This window comes from Caloenas nicobarica, chromosome 3, assembly GCF_036013445.1.
Source record: "Caloenas nicobarica isolate bCalNic1 chromosome 3, bCalNic1.hap1, whole genome shotgun sequence".
Classification (NCBI taxonomy): domain Eukaryota; kingdom Metazoa; phylum Chordata; class Aves; order Columbiformes; family Columbidae; genus Caloenas; species Caloenas nicobarica.
Window position 1 is genome coordinate 87,626,825 of NC_088247.1, and position 19,349 is coordinate 87,646,173.

The 19,349-nt window shown below is 54.9% G+C and overlaps 1 protein-coding gene across 1 annotated transcript; it reads right to left on the reverse strand.

Annotated features, from left to right (window-relative positions):
- Positions 1–450: 450 nt before the first annotated feature.
- DLK2 (delta like non-canonical Notch ligand 2) lies at positions 451–6,566 on the reverse strand. The gene is made up of 5 exons (XM_065632092.1): positions 6,494–6,566; positions 4,823–4,886; positions 2,724–2,854; positions 1,901–2,045; positions 451–1,362 (listed from the first exon to the last, which is right to left on the reverse strand). The coding sequence occupies exons 1-5, from the start codon at positions 6,564–6,566 to the stop codon at positions 585–587; spliced, it is 1,191 nt and encodes a 396-aa protein (XP_065488164.1). The 3' UTR covers positions 451–584.
- Between the last annotated feature and the right edge of the window lie 12,783 nt (positions 6,567–19,349).

The window sequence follows — 19,349 nt, forward strand, 5'->3', positions numbered from 1 at the left end:
CTCCTTGCTCCTTAGGGACACAGCATCTGAAACAGCAGCCTCTAGAAACAGCCACTCCATCCAGTATGAGGGCACGGAGACCCATGCGGCCACAACCGTCCTGAAGGCCCCAGAAGAAACATCCCAACACCAGTGGAAACGAGAGGGCAAAGCCCCTTCCAGTAGTCACAGAGAGGAGTTACACAGGGCCTGGCAGAATTTGGGCTTGTACAAAGGCTCTGCCCTCCTCCAGCACTACCTGTCCCGTTTCTGAGAGCTCACGTCAGCGCACGTCAGGCAGTGCCGGTTCTGCGTGGTGTGGGCTGCCACAAGGGGCACGTGGCCGCTCCCCTGCAGGGCTGGCCCAATGTAGCCCTGATTTTGGATGCCCATGGGTGCCGGCTGCACCAGCCAGGCGGGAGACAGCTCAGACCCAGGTGGGGCCATTGCACCAATGCTCGACGCCCTGGACTTTCTTTGATGCTTTTGCTGCCCTGGGGGCCCTTCCCGCCGCCCAGCTTATGCCAGCGCCACTCCCCAGGGTACAGTTCGAGGGGTTTGCCAGCACGACAACCTGCCAGGGCCCAGCTCCAAGTCCTCACAGCTCACAGCTCCGTTGTCTTCCTGGGCTCAACCAGGATGGTGTTGAGCATGCCCACCTGACATTCCTGGTCTTGGAGTTTCCTTGCAGCCTGTGAAGGGCTTTGGCACCAGTTCGACCTCTGACGACCTCTGTGCCAGTTCCTCAGCATTAGCAGAACAGTGATGAGGACCAGTGCTGCCGTCAGCACCCCAAACACCAGCACCATCACCAGCTGGGCTTCGCTCAGTCCCGAGTCCCTTTGGGTCACTACCTCCTTCACAGAGATTTTCAATAACCCTCCCCCCGGCTCTTTCTCGCTGTGGTTGGCCACGCGCCGCCCCGTGACCATGGTCCTGACAGGCTCTGGCTGTGTCACCCCTGGTGTCTCACTGGTGGTGCTTTTCACCATCCCATCATTCTCATGGTTCGCAGGGTAGTAGTGGGGAGCCCAGGTTGGCTCGGGGACAGAGATCTCGCAGGTTTTGCCCGTAAAACGGTCGGGACACAAGCAGTCGTAGTCATTGATGCGGTCATAGCACTTTGCCCCGTTTTTGCACGGCTGGCTGGCACAGTCGTTGATGTTGATGGTGCAGAAACGTCCTTCAAAGCCCACCTGGCACTGGCAGGTGAAGCGGTTGATCCCATCATGGCAGGTGGCACCGTTGGCACAGGGACGCATCAGGCAGTCATCCACGTCATTCTCACAGAGAGCCCCCACGAAGCCAGCGAGGCACCGGCAGGTGAAGTTGCTGGCAAAGCCATTGTCATCTTGACACTGCCCTCCATTCTTGCATGGAGACCTGCATGGAGAGAGCAAGGACAGGTCATGGCCCTGGAGATCAAGCAGAAGATCCTCCATCCTAAGAAGGTAAACACACAGCTGCTCGCATGGCCAGTCGGTCCAGCACTGGCTTTCGCCATGGGGCAGCTATCTCAAGGAGAAGAGCGGGCAAGAGTTTCCACGTCTCCTAATGAGAGGCTGTGGGACCTCCTCAAAGGCTGTGGCTCTGCACAGGCCCACCACCCACCAGGGAGGGTCTTCAGCCAAATCTAGAGAGGAAATGTGCCCTCCTGATTCTCCCCAAAGGCATAACAGGTGTCACCTCATCACACCTACAGCAGCAAGGGATGGGAATCTGTTCAGATTGCAACCAAGACCTTGTCCCAGTGGAACTGTGCAGTGCACACAGCTAAACCAAAGCCAAAGATGCTTTTGGCTTAAATCCATTAGCACATGGAAATCCACAGATAATGAGCCAAGCTGGGCCACCGCTTGGCAGTGTGTGACTCAAAGCTAATGCTGTCTGTAATCTCACTGGTCCCACTGCCATGTCTCACCCTGCCTTCTCACATGGCCCTGTCTTCATCCCGCAGTCCTTCCCATGGAAGCCTTCTGGACACAAGCAGGAATATTCCCCATCTCGGTCGTAGATGCATTGAGCCCCGTTCTGGCATGGGGACTGGTGTTCGCAGATGTGTATGTCTGAGGGAAAAGAAAAAGGTGGGAATTAGCCAAAATGAGGGGCGATGTGGCCAATTCAATTCCCATGCAGCCCATGAAAACCAGTGGGGATGGAGAAATGGCAGGAGCTTCTCCTGCTTCCCTGCCAATGGGCACTTGCAGCAATAGAAGCGCAGCACCTACTTTGTGCCTCCCAGCTACAGTCCACAAATGCACATACTAGGGGGTGCAGAGAAAGCAAATTGTCCTGCAAATTTGCTCAGTGTGAAGATGCTGTGCACACCGTCTGTCCAGCCAGTGCAGACCTTGTGGCATGGAGGAGCTGCATCGGAGGGCAGCCGAAGGAGGGGAGTCCACTGGCCACCTGCTGAAGGCAGGAAGACCCAGGGGAGGCTGGAGGTGCTGCCCGGAGCACAGGCGTGGAGTGGGAAAGGCAATGAATTAATCTGCTTCGCTTCCTGAGGCTGGCCGGTGTCATGGCAGCTCTTGCCATGCAGCCAGGGAGCAGGTGCCGGCAGCCTGACCTCTTCTGCAGGAAGGGGATTGTCCCAGCTGCAGCAGCTGGGCAACACTTCTCCTGAGCGGCCCAGGAGGCATCACCCAGGTGGCTTCTGGCTGTGCCATCTCAGTCAGCCATGCAGGGTGTACTGAGCTTCTGTCTTTAACACCAGAAGCTGGCATGTCCTGTGCATGACTCACCTTTGTCACAGAACTTCCCAGCCCAGCCAGGGTGACAGATGCACTGCCAAGGCTGGTGGCAAGTCCCATGGAGACACCCCGGCATCCGTACACACTCCTCGCAGTACTCGCCCTCCCAGCCTGGATCGCACCTGCAGGAGGACAGGGCATGGCAGCGTGATAAAACCCAAGCAGGGGCAGCAGAAAAGCTCACTGCTTGCTGTGCAGTCTTGCCACAGGTACAGTGGTGCTGGGAAACACTCCCAAAGGCCCCATGAACCTACTGGCTCTCTCCTCCAGAGGAGGTCAGTGCTGGTATCTCCTCTTCCCAAAGAAGACAGAGCGGGGGCAGACTCATCCTCTGCAGCCAGGGAGGGCGAGGGGGCAGAATCAGAGCTCAGAAGCTTTGCTTTTACTGCCCACATCCCACTGCTCTCCCCCAGCCAATCGCTCTGTATACACCACTGCCTTAGCTCAGCAATTCCTGCACCTTCACCATTGCACAGCCACTCTGATGGGCAGAGAAAAACCCCATCCCTAACCGTGAACTCCCTGAGGGAAAGGGACAAGAGGCTCCAAAGACCCACATGTTTCATTGCGCCCCTTTGCATTATAACGTGTGTCATTTTTTGTCTGAAGTGAACCATAATCCAGCTGCAAAACCTTGCTTGCTGTGGCTGGTATATGGAGCAGGCTTATCAGCCAGCTCACAAGGGCAGTGTGGTGGGAGAATCTGCAGCGCACAGCAAGCCTCCTGGCCCCAGAAGAGCGGGGCAGTGTTGATGGCCAAGTAAAGCCAAGCTGCGTTGGTCTAGCGGCTTCCCTCAGACCTGCCAGCTCCAAGGGCGAAAGCAACTGACAGCAAGGCGAGAGCAGCCAAGTCTCCCTAAGTTGGAGATTATTTCAATGGGGTACTGCCAAGCTGCTGAGGGTCTGAAATCTGGAGCAGCAACTCACACATGCCTTCATCAGAAAAACCTGCAGCTGGGCTGCCCGCCACATAGGGAAGTGCAGCAACCCTGGCCAGGGCTTTGCAGCACTCAGCTCCCCCAGCCAGCCACAGCCACTGAAAGGACTCAGGGAGGAGCAAGCTCTTTGCAGCTGCAACCAAGGACCCAGCAAAAACAGAGCTGAATGCTCCCTGATGCAGCAGTCAGTGTGGTTATCGTCACTGCTGCCACATCTGCTCCATTAGGCAAGAACGAATGGCCCAGGCGTGGTGTGATGCTGGGGGCTGTGCTATGAAAGGGGACTGAGCATGTCCCTGTGAGGGGAACAGGGCAGTGGTGGGCAGTCTGTCCCCTTGCAACACAGGTGTCCAGGCCAGCCCGTAGCAGCCTGCTCTTCCCAGGGCCAACCTGTGGGATAGGGACTCTGGGCAGCCCTGCGGTGGGACAAGAGGCAGCGTCCAGGGCTGTGGCATCCCAGGGCAGCCACACGGCTGCTTCTTGGGCTGAAGTACAAGGTCAGGCTCTGAGCTTTGCCCCTGCAGGAACTGGGCACCAGCTGGAGCTGAGACGCCTGGGAACACGTGTGCACTTCTGCTGTGGGACAGAGGTGGCCCCAGCTTGCTGGCAAGCCCTTTATGAAAACACCCGGAGATCCCCACACAGCCCAGGCTTCTCAGAGAGGACCCTAGATGCCCTCAGACATCTACATGCACATCAGCAGCTCTTCTTTTCCATGCCCCCAGGGAGAACATCCCCACCTTAAACAGCAAGGAGGCCAAGCATGCTGGCTGCCCCCCAGGCCCGCACTGCTGCCTGATGACTTTCCTCATCATATCTGAGCCTGAAGGCTCCCTTCCATCACTCAGGCATGGCCAGGCTGTCCCACTCTCCCTTCTAGACAAAAAGGGCTCAGCAGAATGACATTGGTCAGTGTGCGGTGGGGCGGACCCTGGAAGCACTGGAGCAAAGGCTGGAGGGGACCTGCAAGGGGCTGAGGGATCAAAATCTCCCATCCAGTAAAAAGAGAGCAGAGTCGCCAACTTCAGGTGCTTCAGTTTTGGGCAGGGATGCAGGCACCGGGGATGCAGCATCAAGGGAGGGAGAGCAGCTAGGGCCGGGGGCAGCAGGAGCGGGGAGCAGCAGGAGCCGGGAGCTAAGGACAAGCCGTACCTGCAACTCCCATCCTGGTCGCAGCAGCCATGGGCGAGATTACAGCGCTCGCTGCAGTCATCACCTGCAAGGCAGGAGACAGGCGGAGTTAGGTTAAGCAGAGACCGTAAATGACTCCAGATCTGCCCACAGCCCTGCTGGCTCACGGCTTTATTTTTTCCTTCCTAAGCACTCAGCCTGCCATTCCTCAGAACTGTAAGGTGGGGGACCTTCCTTTCAATGGCTGGTTGCCACACGAGATGAAGATTTTGCAGTCACCCAAGCAGCGATGACACTGCCTTTTTTGAGAAATGGGACCCCACTTCAAAACTACCTGGTCTGTGATCATCCCTCCCACTCCTTCTCCTGCTGCCTCCCTTAGACTTCGGGTCCTTCTGGGCAAAAGCTGGGGTTGCCTGTGCATTAAAGCAACCTGTGCAATAGGGCCTGACTCACCTGGGACCCTAGTCCATGGCTGTGTGACAAGCACAGTGGGAAAGCTCAAGACCAGATACTGCAAGCGGCAGAAAGGGACCGAGGATGGGCCCTCTTTATCTCCCAGGATGTCCTCAGCCCCAGGGACAGCTATTGGCATGGAGAGTTCTGGTGGGGGTCCTGCCCTCCGCCAGGACCCAGCTGCCAGCACTCAGCTGCCAGCACTCCCTCTCCATCACGGGGAGGCAGGACTGGGCATCACAAAAGGCCAAGTATCCAGTTCTGTTTATTTATTTAAAGGCTGCAGAAGCTGTAACTGAGCCATGGCCTCACCGTGCCACTTCTCATACCTCTTTCGGCACTGGCTTGCTTTCTCCAGCCAGGTGTCTCCATTCTTCTCCACCTTCCCCTCTCCCCCATCACCTGCTTGCATCTTAGCCCCACAGGGAGCTGGCTTGCTCTGGCTCCATGGGCAGAAGAGCCAGGGCAAATGTCAGGAGGCAAGGGGTTTCTCCAGGAGTCCAGCATGATCCCAGGCCAGGCCCAGGAGATTAACGCTCTTTCCTGACTGAGACCCTCCATCCTGGACCATGATAGGTTAAAGCCCCTGTGCCCAGAGGTGCACTCAGGCTTCACCCAAACCGTGCGATGCGCTGCCTAGGGAGCAAGCAGGGGGAGAAATCCCTCGTCTACATGCACACATTTTTGCTGCAGTGAGGCAGCAGGTCCCACTGCTTCGGATAAGGGCCTCCCAAAACAAGCCACAACAGAGCTGGAGCAGGATCCTGGGACTGCTCAGCCCAAGCCTGGATATTGTCATTTTTCCTATTTGTAACCATCTCTCCCGGCAGATGGCTTCAGGCATTAATCGCTTATCCAGAGCAGGGGGAGAGCAAACTAATCTTTGGGAAGGGATTTTGTCTCACGGGATCCAGGATTAGCCATTCAGTTTTGGGATCTTTTTTTCCCCCTCGCCATGCCTCTTTGAACAGGCTCATCAGCTCAGCGACTCATTCGCCCTAACTGCAAGAGACAGAGCAGCACGACCCCTAACTGCCAGTCTGCTCAGGCACCGCCACCCCCATGGTCACCAGAGCAGGGGTCTCTACGGTTGCCAGATGACTGAACAGCATTTTCTGGTCTTCCAGATCAGGCCAGCTCTATTTTGCATGGAGAACTGAGGAGACTTCAGCAGTGCAAGGGCAGGTTTGGAAAGATGGATGTAAGACAGAAGGACCCACGTCTACAAAAACTCACCTTGGGCAAGCTGGTGATGGGCCAAGAGGATCCAAACCAAGGACATGAGCTGGAGACAGAAGCTCCTGAGCATGGTCAGTGTGGCCCCACCGAGATGAACACCTACAGATTGAAAAAGAGCAAGCTCAGAAAAATCCCCTGGCTGACACCGCAGCTTCATTTCACGCATCCCTTCCTCTCTGCTACCTGGCAGTTTTGAGTTGAAACATTCAGTTTTGTACAGACTTGTCATCTCACTCTTCTCTGTCCTTCCAGGCTCCTTTCTCTAAGGCCACGTTGGAGCACTAAGAATCAAAAAGCCTTTTAAAATGCATGTACAGGAGAACTGAGTGCACTCACTTAATCCTAAGTGTGTAATAGCTCAGGCTGTTACATTGCATCTCTCAGCCTCTGACCCTGCTAGCTGCTGTCAAGAGAGCAGAAGCCTCTAAAAACACCAATCCAGCTGTGGGGACCTTCATTTTTTCTCCCTAGGTCTGAGAGGATTCATCTTTCAGATCCCTCCAGTGCCTGTTCAAAGAAATAGATGGGCTGAGTCTTTTTACAGCACCTGGGCTGCTTTTCAAGCCCTTTAGGAGGGCAAGGAGTCCAGTGGATCTAGCAGATGAGCAGGCGGTAAATGGCAGCAGCTTTTGGTCTAAGGGAGTGAAGTGATAGGCACTAGACCTGAGCTGCAGCCCCAGGTAGGAAAGGCAAACACACACCTCTCGCTAGTTGCGGTCCTTTTCCTCAGCTGTCCTGCAGAGAGCCCTGTCAGCCCAGGGTTCCTGCACCCATCTATTTTCCGACCGCCTCCTGCCCTCTTGAAGTAACATCAAATACTTTCTAAAAACACTTAATTCCCTTCCAGCCTTCTGGGGTTATTAAGGGCAGGAAATTCGAGGGTGATATCATAAATATATTACTATAATGAGATGGGAGGGGTTAAACAGTTCTGCTACGAGAGTGCTGAAGGTATGGGGCAGACTCCATCCATCCACGTGGGTGTAATGGACAGGGTCCATCTCCTGTTCAGCTTGACCTTTTAGCTCGGGAAGGTAGTGTTGAGTCAATAGTTGCATGAAAGACTTCTCAGATGGGGAGAGAAGTCCTACCACTCACATGTAGTCATGCATTGCAGGAAGAGGTTTTGGGGTCCCTGCTAAGGACGTCACCTGCATGGACCAGACAAAATATCCCACAAAAAGCAATGATGTTTCTCAAAGTATCTCTTCAGCAAACAAACCGTCATTTCCAAAAGGATGCAGCATTTTCAGAGGGGCTACCAGGTGTTACTGGCACTGCTCCAGCCAAATCTCAGTGTGAACCGCTGCAAACTCCCTCCACATGGTCCCCTTGTCACCATGCTCATAGGACCCTCCTTCGCCTCCTGTCCCAAAATGCTGGGCAGTGGCGAAGAGCTGCTGCATTTCAGGGGAGGGTGAAGCAATTCCCATGAAACTTATGAAATAATTTAGGGCTGAGAGGTCAATATCCTGTTCTTTCGGGGCTGTGAGGAGCTCAACCTCCGACCACATGTCATTGCAAAGGTTATTTCCCCCACAGCTCCCCACAGCCCACTCACTTGAGGCGCAGCCTCTCAGACCTCCTGGTGTAGCTGTCTCACGGATGCTGCTCCCAGCGTTCACCCAGGGGTCACCTCGGAGCCTGGCAATGTGCGGGAGGCATCCTGTGGGGCAGCCAGTGCCCAAGGGAGGTGTGACCAGCACCAGGGCAGGCCTGGCTCTTGGTCACAGAGACACAGGGGACGGAGCTCCATCCATCCCACTCCTCCACTACGGCTTGGCCAGGCTGGGGGCTACCAACCTACCCCGGCTGCGGGGTGTTAGGGACCCCCGTGGGAGCTATTAACCTGCCCTCGGCGGCATGAGGCACCTTTGTACGGCTGGGGGCTACCAGGGACAACCTCAAGAGCGGGGGCTATCGGGCACTGCTCCCTAGACTGGGGGCTATCAGGGACGCCACTAGGCTGGGGGTCTGGGGGCAGGGCTGGGGACCCAGAGGATGCCGCGCCGCTGCGGCTCGCCCCTCCTGCCCGCACCCTTCCCGCGGCGTCGGGACCACCCCGAGCCCCAGAGAGACACGGCCGCGGGGGTGCCCGCCTTCCCCCACCCCCCGGCCGGCAGGAGAGGACGCTCCGGGGAGCCCCGCACCGCCCCGGCCCCGCCGGTCCCCCTGCGGCCAGGGCGGCTGCGGCGGCGGAGGGGGGCCCCGGAGGGGGCTGCCGGTCCCCGCTGCGCTCTGTCCCCGTTCTCCCGCCCCCCTGCTCACCTCGGCGACGCGGCGGGTCGTGGGGCTATCGCGGGGCGCGGCGGCGGGGGGCGGCCATGCCCGGCGCGGCGGCGGCGGGGCTGGGGAGGCGCGGGGCTGCGGAGGGAGCTGCCGCCGCGTGTGCCGCGCCGCTCCGCCCGCCGCCGCCGCCGTGCAGCCCCGGCCGCCTGCCAGCGGCTGCGTGTGCCTGCACATCCCCGCTCCCTCCCCGGGACATCCCGCCTCCCGCCGCCCCAAACCGCAGGCAGCCCCCGGCCCGGCCCGCCCTGCCCGCTCACCCCTGCCCTGCTCCCGCCGCCGGGGGTTTGGGGTGGGCCGGCACGGCCCCACGCGGGCCCGCCCGCTCCGCGGGGGCTGCGTTTGCGAGGGGTCACCGGTCCCGTCCCCCACGATCGGCCCGTAGAGTCGGAGGGGAGCCCCGTACTGGGAGTGCCCCCTCGGGGCGCGGCCCTGCTGGGGAGACCCCCACTCAGGGCTCGGGGGGCTGCGGCGCTCGCCCCCCTCGCGGTTGCACACACACGCGTGGGTGGGGGCAAGGCTCGGCTCCCGCCCGCTGCTGGGGGCCTCCCGTGAGGCACCTACAGCTCACGGCCCAGTTCTCTCTCAGAAATAGGTGCGGGATGATCCGAGCCCTCACTTGGCTCAGATTATCCAAAATAAGCAAAAACGCCTCCTGCAGCCCCTCCCTGCCGGCTTCAGGGGCCACTTAACATACCTCTTCTGGCAAACCGTAGGGTTAAGAAGCTCCATCCTCAAGCAGAGGTGCAACATGGGGCAGTCACCCCACAAGAAATAAGCCAGCCAGTGAAGCTGTGGTCCCTGGCATCTCTCTCACTGCAGCTCACAGCTGTGGACACCAGTGCCTTGGTGAACAGCAAGACGACCCTGGGAGAGGGGCTGGGCTGTCATGTCATCAGGAGCAACGTCTGCCCACTCCTCACCCTACATGGACTTTCTGCTACTTGACAAGACCGTATCTGTCACCTTCAAAGGTCCCAGCAATCCTTAATCGGATTACAAATTCACTTCAGCCAGCCGCCTTCTACCCCTGTTCCCCACAAGTTTTGCTAGGAATGAAGAAGAACCACATGCTCCTGGCACTTACATGGGATGCTTCCACATCCCATCTCCTCATCTCACCAGACAAAGCTCACCCCATTCCTATTCTCACCTTCTCCAGTCCCCCTGGCCCGCTGTGATTCCTGACAGCCCCATCAGCACCATGCACCCTGCAGCAGCTATGGGTGGCACTGCAGGCCCCAGTGTCCCAGGGCAGCCCAACGACTAGCATCCCCATCAAAGCCCAGCTCTCTGCTGGGTCTGGCTGTGGACCCCTGCTTGCTCCATCCTCGGCAGGTCTGGACAACACAACCCTACCGAGCAATAAGATGGGAGCCTCCCACCCTGCCCACTGCCACAGGAGCTGCCTCCTTCCTGCCTCTTTCCTGCTCTCCTGTTGGCCAGGAGCACTGTTCCTTTCCTTGCCTGCCTCCTCCTACCTCCATCAGCCCACATAACTGCTCCAGGGTCCCTGAGGGCCAGAGAGGTCCAAACCTCCTGCTGCTCAGGCTGCTTTATCAGCTCCTTGGGTATTCATGGAACAGATATGCACCAGCTCTGTTCTGAGATGCTTCCTGTGGTCCCATCTATTCATCCCCCCATTCCTTCATGTCAAGCTCAGCCTGCTTCTGAGATCTTAGTTCATATCATATCTGGGGCTTGCAGAAAAAGGGAGAGAGGAAGGCTGAGGGTAAATCCTCCTGGTGCTTGGTTAAAAAGCAGACAGCCCCTCCTTCAGCCACTGCTGCTCCAGGACCTGGGAGAATCCACCTTTCTCCTCTGACCCCCACAACACCCTGTCTTGCACTCTTTGCTCTGCCAGTCATGACTGGAGGCCAATATTTTACTGGTGGCACCTCCAACATTGAGCATAGGCTGCTCAGCCTCACCCTCACCTCCTCCTTGCAATCCTACTGCCTACACCAACTGTCTTAGATACAACATTACCTCCTGCAACACCCTCACCTGCTCTCGCACTCTTCTGTGGGATCTGCCCTGGTCCTGACCATGCTGCGCTGCAACGCCATTGCATAACCGTGCCTGGGTGCTCCTAACCCTCACTTGGTTAAACATGCCTAAGAAAAACCCCTGGATGCTGTGTGTGCATTTTAATGAGCAGGTAAAAGAGCGCTTGCAGAGTGATCCCTGCACATATTGATATCTGTAAGTATCTGTATCCACAACATGAGCACTGCGGCAGAGGGACACGGGATTAGGTTGCAGTCAGTGAAGCGGGACACACGGCTCTCCCCGTGCCGCTTTTCTCAGAGGTGAGAGCCATGGCATGGAGTGAGGGCTGTCCAGGCAGAGGAGGCAAAGTTGGTTGCTGGAGATTTGAACGCTGAGGCAGCGGAATGTGGAATGGAAACCAGGCTGGGATTTCGCAGGGGGTGAAATGGGCATATTTGAGGAAATGAGGTTTGGGGTTTGAGGTTCGGTTTTGCATGTGAGTATCACAGACAGAAGCAGGCAGGGATGGAAAGGAGTAAAAAAGGTGGGTACAGAGGAGGGAGAATGGAACAGAAGGGAACCCCAAGCACTGCGGACCTTGGGTGTGCTCCTTCCTCAGCACTGAAGGGCTCCTGTCCTGTCCCCAGGCACATTCCTGACTCCCAGGCTTGCTCTGGCAGTCCCTGGGCTGCCCAGGGTGATTCAAGCAGAGGAGATGTACTTGCAGACCCAAGAAATAGGCACTGAGGAGGAGATTTCTGGACTTGGCTTAGACTCTGCTCTACTGGGCTCTGATCCCTGCCATGCCATCCCTAGAGGCGTCTCAGATGGAACAGCTGCTGGGTCAGAATTAGGAAGGATATTTTCCTAGCCATAAGAGTCCCTCCACTGCTTTTCTGTCTACTGAAGGAAATCCCACAAAGCAGGGACCTGGAGTGAGAACAGGAATGACCTGTCACCACAGTCTCCCCCTCAATATGCGGCAGCCGCGGGCTCCCTCCTCTGCCCTCCTCCCAACGCACCATCACCGCTCCCAGCCAGAAGGGAGGAATTACCTGTCAAAACCAGCTGGAGCTGCTTCCCTTTCTTCCAGCGTCTGGAACCTGCACCTTGGAGGCAGCTGGACATCAGGGGTGAGGAGCAGATGCTGGGCTGAGGTAACAGGTGATGTTGCCTCTTCTCCTCCACAGAGGAGCCTTCCCCAGAGCAAGGAGAGAGAGAAACTCTTCCCTGTGCAGAAGCCCGGAGAAACTCACCCCTTCCTGCCCACTCTAATCCCTTGAGGGAGGCAGAGGAGCAGCACAAACCAGCTGGAGAAAGACCCCAAACACCTCTGAGCTGCCAACTCAAATGATCACCCTCTCCCACAGCTCTCGCTCCAGGTCACCCTTGCTGCCTTACGCACGCCACCAGCCCGGGGGCTCTGGGTTCAAACAAATGTTCTCCCCCATCCCACCCCCCTTGCTTTTCCCATTCCACCCCAGCCCACAACAAACTTCAGCAGCTCGCTGGCCCTGCAGCCATGTAACCCAACCCCAGCCATTGTTCCCCCTTCCCCAAGGTCTATATTTGACTCTGCGGCAGCACCGTGGCTGTGCGTATGTGTGTGTGTGTGCGCTCACTGCACACGCACGCTCCGATATTTGTTCAAAGCCTCATTCCCCAGATGCCCGGGATTGCTTAGAAATAGCTTCCATGGGCAGTAGGTGTTTGTGCCTGCAGCGGGGAAGTGGAGGGGGCGGGCGAAAGAGAAGTAGGGAGAGGGTGAAGGTCGAAGGTGGAAAACCTCTTGGCTCTTCCCTCCCAATTTGCACCATCTCGATGATCTACCACTCTGTGGAGAGTGGCTGGGTTGACAGACAACAATTCATACACTCAACAGCAGGACTGGTGGCAGATCTGGGGAACGATGGAGAAAAGGCCAAGATGTGGTCTTGATGAAGCCATCCTGTGTCACCCTGCCCTAAGTTTCGCTCTCTGATGGCAAAAGTACAGGTTAGCCTCTAGAAGTCCTTCAAACCTTCCTAGGTCTGGTGCCTGAGGCCACCAGAGGTAGCACTGGGGAGGAAAGTACCTAATTCCCTTAGCCTGGTGGCTCTGCAAGGGGTGCCTCAGTGGCAGCTGCCCTGGGATTCACCCTCCTGTGTTGCAGTAATGTATTAAGGGTAGCTACCCTGGGCTACCCCAGGATGTATTTTGTGTTTTCCCAAAGCCTCCAGGAATGCTGCCCAAGCCCAGTGTCACATTCCCCATGACCCTGGAGTCCCTGGGAACACTCTCTAGGCTTGGCACGAGCCTCCTTTATTTGCATCCTTTGCAGTCTGCCAAGACACACAGCAAAATCAGAAATAAGTGCAGTCAAAAAGAACAACAGGAAGGATCACATTTATCCTAAACACTGATGATCCTGGGGACTCCTTGCCACTGGGTAACAAGAAAAGGCATTCATTTTAAAAAATTACAAGACATTTATGTAGATAGGAACAAACTCCAAAGAGCTGTAAACCCTCTTGCTCCAGGGCACTGAAGATGAGCTTTAGGCCATGGAGTAAGGAACAGTTTTCCACAAGGGCAGATTTTTCAGTAATTTTGTGCAGAGCAATGCTTGTACCTTCCCTTGAGCCATGCAGACCTGGCCCTGGGAGAGGAAGGATGCTGGGCACGAGGAGGCACCATCCACATATACCCACTGGACAGAGGGGTGGCCCGGCATGTTTCTCATCACCAAGGCCAAGAGGAGATGGACTATATGGACGCTCCAATGGTGCCTGTGAGATGTCCTGGAGAGGTGATTCCCACGTGTTGAGAGCCAAGTGTTTGCCTCCATCCAAGCCTCTGACTGCCAGCTCGCCGCTCCTCCACTCCGAGCCAGCTGTGGGGAGTCCCTCACCATCTGGGCTGCTGCTATCTGCGCTGGGCTCCAGGCAGCTGTTCTGTTGGATTACCGAAAATCTGTCTGCTGGGCTGCTCCACTAAAACAGATCCTCTGGGTGCAGGAGAGTGCATGTGTCGTTATAGTGGATTTCAGTTCAGTACCTGGCAGCCTCCAAACCCGCTGCGAGGAGCTGGAAACGTAAGCCTAAGTCGCACATTATTTTCAGATACAGATTTGCTGAGTCCACCCTCAGTACTTCTATCCAAAACAGGACAGAGCCATCGGGAAAAAACGAAACAAAACAAATCAAAATAAATTTTAAATACTGGAGGCAAAAGGAGTTAGGCTTGAAGAGAGAGGGAAAGAGACAGAAGTACATATGGAGGGTGGGTAGAGATGTCTTACCTTGTGCCCCCCCAGCTCAAAAAATGGAGTAATTCCCCTTCAAAAAACCCCCATGAGTTAATTAAGAAGTCGTAGGATCTTGTTTTGCCCTGTGATTTCTGGCTTACCCCCATGTGCTTGACAGCTAATGTCAGGGCTCTCCCAAGGGCACAGACTTCAGGGGTTGTACCCATTCCCCCTCCCACCTCCTGCTGCCGGGAAGAGGTCTGGAAGGACTGGAGCAGGAAGGAGTTGTCTGCCAGGCTTTCCCTTTGCTGGCAAGCACCTGTGGTTGCTTCAAAACCCACCTTCAGCCATGCCCTCTCCCTTTCCCTTTCCAGCTGGCAGCTCTAGCAATGAAACCTCCTCATCTCACCGGGAGCATGCAAGCATTTAACGGGAGCCTCTTGAAGCAAATGTTTTGCGCTTCCTTGGTGCTTGTCTCTGAGCTTGCTCCTGGGTATTTACAGAGGTTGACATATCTTGGCGTTTGCAGAGAAACCTGGCAGGAGAACCTGTTGCAGTGAATTTCAAGGTCATTTTATGAAACTATGGCCTGTGCTTAGAAAGGCTTGAACCGTGGATGCAGAGGAGTCTGTAATTAGCAGCCCGAGGGGCTGTGAACGAGTGTTGGCGTGGGAGGCTAATTGCAGACTGACTGGCTCCTTGGCCTTTAGCAGCTCCCGTGAAGCAGGGAAGCAGTGTGCTCAGCCAAGCACCAAGCGTGTCCTAGAGAAAGGTAATTCCTCCCCAGCCTGCCTGGACCCGTCCCTATAAACAATGAGAGCTGTGCAGAGAGAGCAGTGCTGCAAATTTCACACACAAAAAAAAGTCTCTGTGAGCTGGAGACACGTGCCAGGCACACAGAAAGGCTCCTCAAGAGACAACACACAGCCACGTGCCTGTACCTGAAAGAGCCTGTGAATCCTTGCTCTGCCCTCAGCGAGCTTGGGGGACCAGTTCGTATCCCGCCCCCATTTGTGCGCCCTGGTGAAATGCCATCCCTGACACCCTGGTGTGCAGTGTCCTCCCCTCATGTGTGGATGAGCACTCTGCCCCACACCTGGATGAAGACCCATCTGCCAGCATCATGCCTGCCTAACCCCTCTGCCACCTCTCCATGTCCTCTGCTGAGACATCCTCCCCCTTCCTCTCTGCATACTTTTAGCTCAGTTCATTTCAAACGCTTTATTAGCATGACAAGCTAAACAAGTTTTTACAAAGGGGAAGGGAGGCAGAGCCCCTGGAGACTCAGTCTGAGGCTCAAAATGTGCCTCCAGCCTTTGCCTCCCGTGGGCTTTTGCTGTGCATCACAGCAGCCGTCCTGCCCATCGGGCACGTGTGCCATGTCTCTCTGCTCCTCCACAAGGCTAAACTGCTGGCATGGGAGGGTGACTGCCCTTCAGCCTCTGTTGCACAGCAGCACCCATGCTGGATTTAGCATCCGTTTGGGGGGAAGGCTTTTAAAGGAAGCGTTGGCGGGGCTCAGGCGAGGCTGCTGGGAGGAGAAGCAGTGCAGTGCTGGGGCAGCAGCTGCTGCAAGGAGCTCACCCTGGGGAGCAGTGGTAACCGCGGTGTGGGTCTCAACCAGGAACTGGCTTTTTCTGCCAGAATACCCTGTTTAAGGTCACAGCCCAGTACCTGGTCCCTTGGAGAGCCCTGGAGCCAAGCAGAGTAAGATTTGGAGGCACCTGTGCAGGGCTCAGTGCAGGAGGCGGGATCGGTTCACTGTGTGTGTCGTGGAGCTGGCGGTGAGCAGAGCGATGAGTGGGATGCCACGACCAAATGCTTGAGGCCAGAAGAACCCGTTTTCTGCTGCCTGCCCCCGGGAGTGGTGCAGACAGCACAAAGCGAGTGCAGAGAGTACAAATTCAGTGCTGTCAGGCTCTGTGTTCCCTGCCCCACAACAAAACACTACACCAGGGACAGGACAAGAGGCAAGATCCAGGTGTTGCTGTACTCTTTTACGACCAGTAAGAAATGGCCAGTAGGGGTCACTGATATCTATTTATTTTATTCTAATTTTATACATATGCATTTATAAATATACAAAACATGCATAAGCAGCAGTTGTAATGGGAAAGTGTTGATGTGCAGTGTATTAATCAAGTATACAGGTTGGGTGAAAGTGCCCCTACGTACGTCTGAAATACCAGTGTGAGCTGTGCATCTGTTTCTGCTCAAACCCCACGATGGCGTGAAACCTCGGAGCCGTGCCAAGCACCAGGGCACTGCAACAGTGGTTTCTGTCATTGTTCTCCAGTTCTGCCCTCATCCTCCATCCTGTATTGGCAGAGAGATTCAAGATATTCAGAGATTCAAGCCTTGGGGGCAGGATATTGTATCTGCTTGTCTTTCTGTGCAGTACCCAGCAAAATTACATCCCAAATGCAACGGGTGCCTTTAGGCAGCCCCATCAAACAGCACTTTGGGTTGGGATGGGTCAGCACAGTTCTCTTCTTCAGCCATTGTTGCTGGGGATCCTGACAGCAGAATGTTTGCCTGTGAAAAAACTCTAGGAGTTTTTTGAGGGTTGCACCTTCATGTTAAAATTGAGCCCCAACACTCACTCTTGTGTGGCGGGATAGACTGAATTGTACACATGCGTGTTGTTAGCAACTGTTTTACTGATAGGTTGTATTTTTCTCGTAGCTGCACGCTCCAGGCATTCTGGCAGGATGTGTTTGGCTGTCCAATTCTGCATCTGCAGACTTGTTTGGTTGTCCCTGGTTGGCTGTGCTTCTCTGATCTTATTGTTCCTGAGATGCTGTTGGTTTTGGGTGCTGAGCTCCTCTTGTACTGGCGTATCCCAGAGTGCAAGCTCTGCTCAAAATATGTCTCAGCTTTTTTGGTTTTGATGGGCTCAGCCCATACATGAAACCTCTTATGCCTCTGAGGGTTTCCTGGCTGAGTTCTACTGGGGAATCCTCTGTGCAGCTGCAGTCAGAGAAGTAGCAGAGGTAGTGAGTGTTTCCTAAGAGTCCCTTCAGGACTGTGGCATCCAAGATGGAGGGAATGGGATTTCACACAACTCTCACAGGTGACAGCTTCTGAGTCAGCCACCAAAGGGTGGTCTGGCATTTGCCATCTTCCTTGCTTGACCTGGGAGAGGACCAAGCCTGCACTGCCTTCTTCTGGTGGGGAGACATTATTTCTGGCATCTACTTCTTCACTAGTCAAGACTGCAGGCACTTTGAAGGGATTGGTCCCTCCACAGGGTGGCACCTGCCCCTCCGGGTGTTCCTTTTATACAGTTACAGGGGTCTATATAAAGTGCTGCCAGCTGGAAAGTATTTTGAAGAGATTCCTCCCTGCTCTTCACTAAGGGTCATAAATTCAGCTGGTATTTGAGAGAATCTCAAATGTACTTCCAGGACTGTTTGCTGAGGGCTTTACATCCGCCAGAGGCCCCTTAAAATAAAAGGATTATTGGGAGTCAAGTGTTAGATTACCTGGTGCTTGTTAATTGAACTACAGAGGCTTTAGCGAGCAACTGGCTTTAGCAGGGAGCAGCACTTTGGTATTAATGGTGTTATATAAATGAATATAATGTAACCTAACGTCATGCTTCCGCATCATGTCACATCTCTGGGCTCAGGGCAGTGGTGAGTCCAGCTCACAAGCGTACTGGATACGGGAAAAGGCAGGGTGGATGTGTGTGGAAAGAGAGAGGGACTGGGAATCAAGGTCTTTGGGATCTGAGGGAAGAGTGCGTTCTGGTGCTCAGAGCAGGTGCCTGGTGTTCATGCATCCTGAGTTCAGTTCCTGTCTCCCTTTGGCTGTCTGACCTTGGGATCAGATTTGAAGAAGAGTTTAATGGAAGCAGTGAATGCTGAGACCATCTGAAAATCAAATTTCCTCCCTCCTTTGGGGCTTATTTCACCTAGTCTTGCAAAAAGCTTGAAGATTCTACAATGACAGGTCACCAAAAGAAAGCAAAGAACTCTAATCATTGCTGCCATCAGTGCACACCCACGGAAACCTGAACAGACCACAACTGTGAAAGCTCCAAGGCACCAAGGCCCGGTGGAAATGAGAAACCTCATCAGCTATGAAAATTTCATCAGCTGGCGCTGTGGAAGCAAGAATCTGGAAGTGCAGAGCAGATGGGCAGCCTGGATTCTTGGAGCCATTGTCCTTCTGCTTGTTATCTGACTCCAGCACAGGGAGGATTTGGAGAATTTATGGGGCACAAGTACCAAAGGCTTTCTTGAAATATCCCTGGCTGACGCGTGGCATGGTGCAGACAGCACTTGTTGGGTGTGCAGCAGAAGTTTTTGCACAATATTCCCAAGGTCATGGAAGTGGGGTCCTGCTGAGCATCTGTCTTTTATTGTGTAAGAGAGGGGACCATTTGGGCAGAGTTTGCAGAGCTGTGAGCCTGGTACTACCTGAATGCTTCATAAATGTAGTACAGCAAGGAACATCATCCAAATGCTATCAGGACTTTTCTTGACCATGCAAATTTCCTCTGGACTAGGCTCCATTATTTACCATGTGAATAATCAACTCAGAAGTTTGTGAAAGAAATTATAACAGCGAAGAGGAGCAGAGGGTTAAGTCTATGCACCAGACATGAGAGGCAATGGACAAAGTACCCGTGTGAGCACACAGTAGAATAAAGGGGCAATTTGGCTCCTTTAAGAAGCTGGAAGTTGTCCTTGGGGTTTTTAGGTGGATTTTTCCATTCACTACTCTTCACCTCTCCTTTTCCACCTGGCCTCATGGATGGAGTTGTACTTTCCTAGTGACAGGCTGTGATATGCCCCAGCCTGTCAGGATGTTTCTCAGAAACTCAAGTACATAACAAGGGGAAGGAGCCAATCCTGGACATTGGCCCCCAGCGAATTGTCCTGGCTGGCAAAGACCTGAAGAAGGCAGTTAATGTGAGCCCACCCCGGGGTCCTGAGCACACTTATAGGTTCTAATTGCCATGACCAGCCTGTACTATTTATTTTCTGTCCTGTTCATCAACCCATGGGTTGAGCTGCCTCTTTTCAAGGTCTGCTCTCAACTATGTAACCTTGGAGGCAGCCTGCAAGGTGACTAAGGGCTGTAGCCTGGCTGTTCTGATGGAGCCTCCAGAAGCAAATGCATGGGCAGGAGCAGGGGCAGGTTCCACATCCTTGCCCAGCCAGGTGAGAGACCTCTACCAGAGCCATGCAGCAAAAGGTGGCTAACAGCCTGCCGACCCATCCCGTGTCCAGAGAAAGGCCATGAAGTTGGTGAAGGCTTTAGAGTGGAAGCTGTATAAGGTTCAGATTGGATATTAGAAGATTCAGACTGGATTGGAAAAAATTCTTCACGGAAAGGATT

Bases quoted from the DNA above. Each gene is read 5' to 3' on its own strand.
- DLK2 (XM_065632092.1), bottom strand. From the start codon at position 6,566: ATGCTCAGGAGCTTCTGTCTCCAGCTCATGTCCTTGGTTTGGATCCTC. The intron at 2,855-4,822 runs GTACGGCTTGTC...GTCCTCCTGCAG, and splicing joins GACCAGGATGGGAGTTGCAG to GTGCGATCCAGGCTGGGAGG. The intron at 2,046-2,723 runs GTGAGTCATGCA...CTTTTCCCTCAG, and splicing joins TGGGAAGTTCTGTGACAAAG to ACATACACATCTGCGAACAC.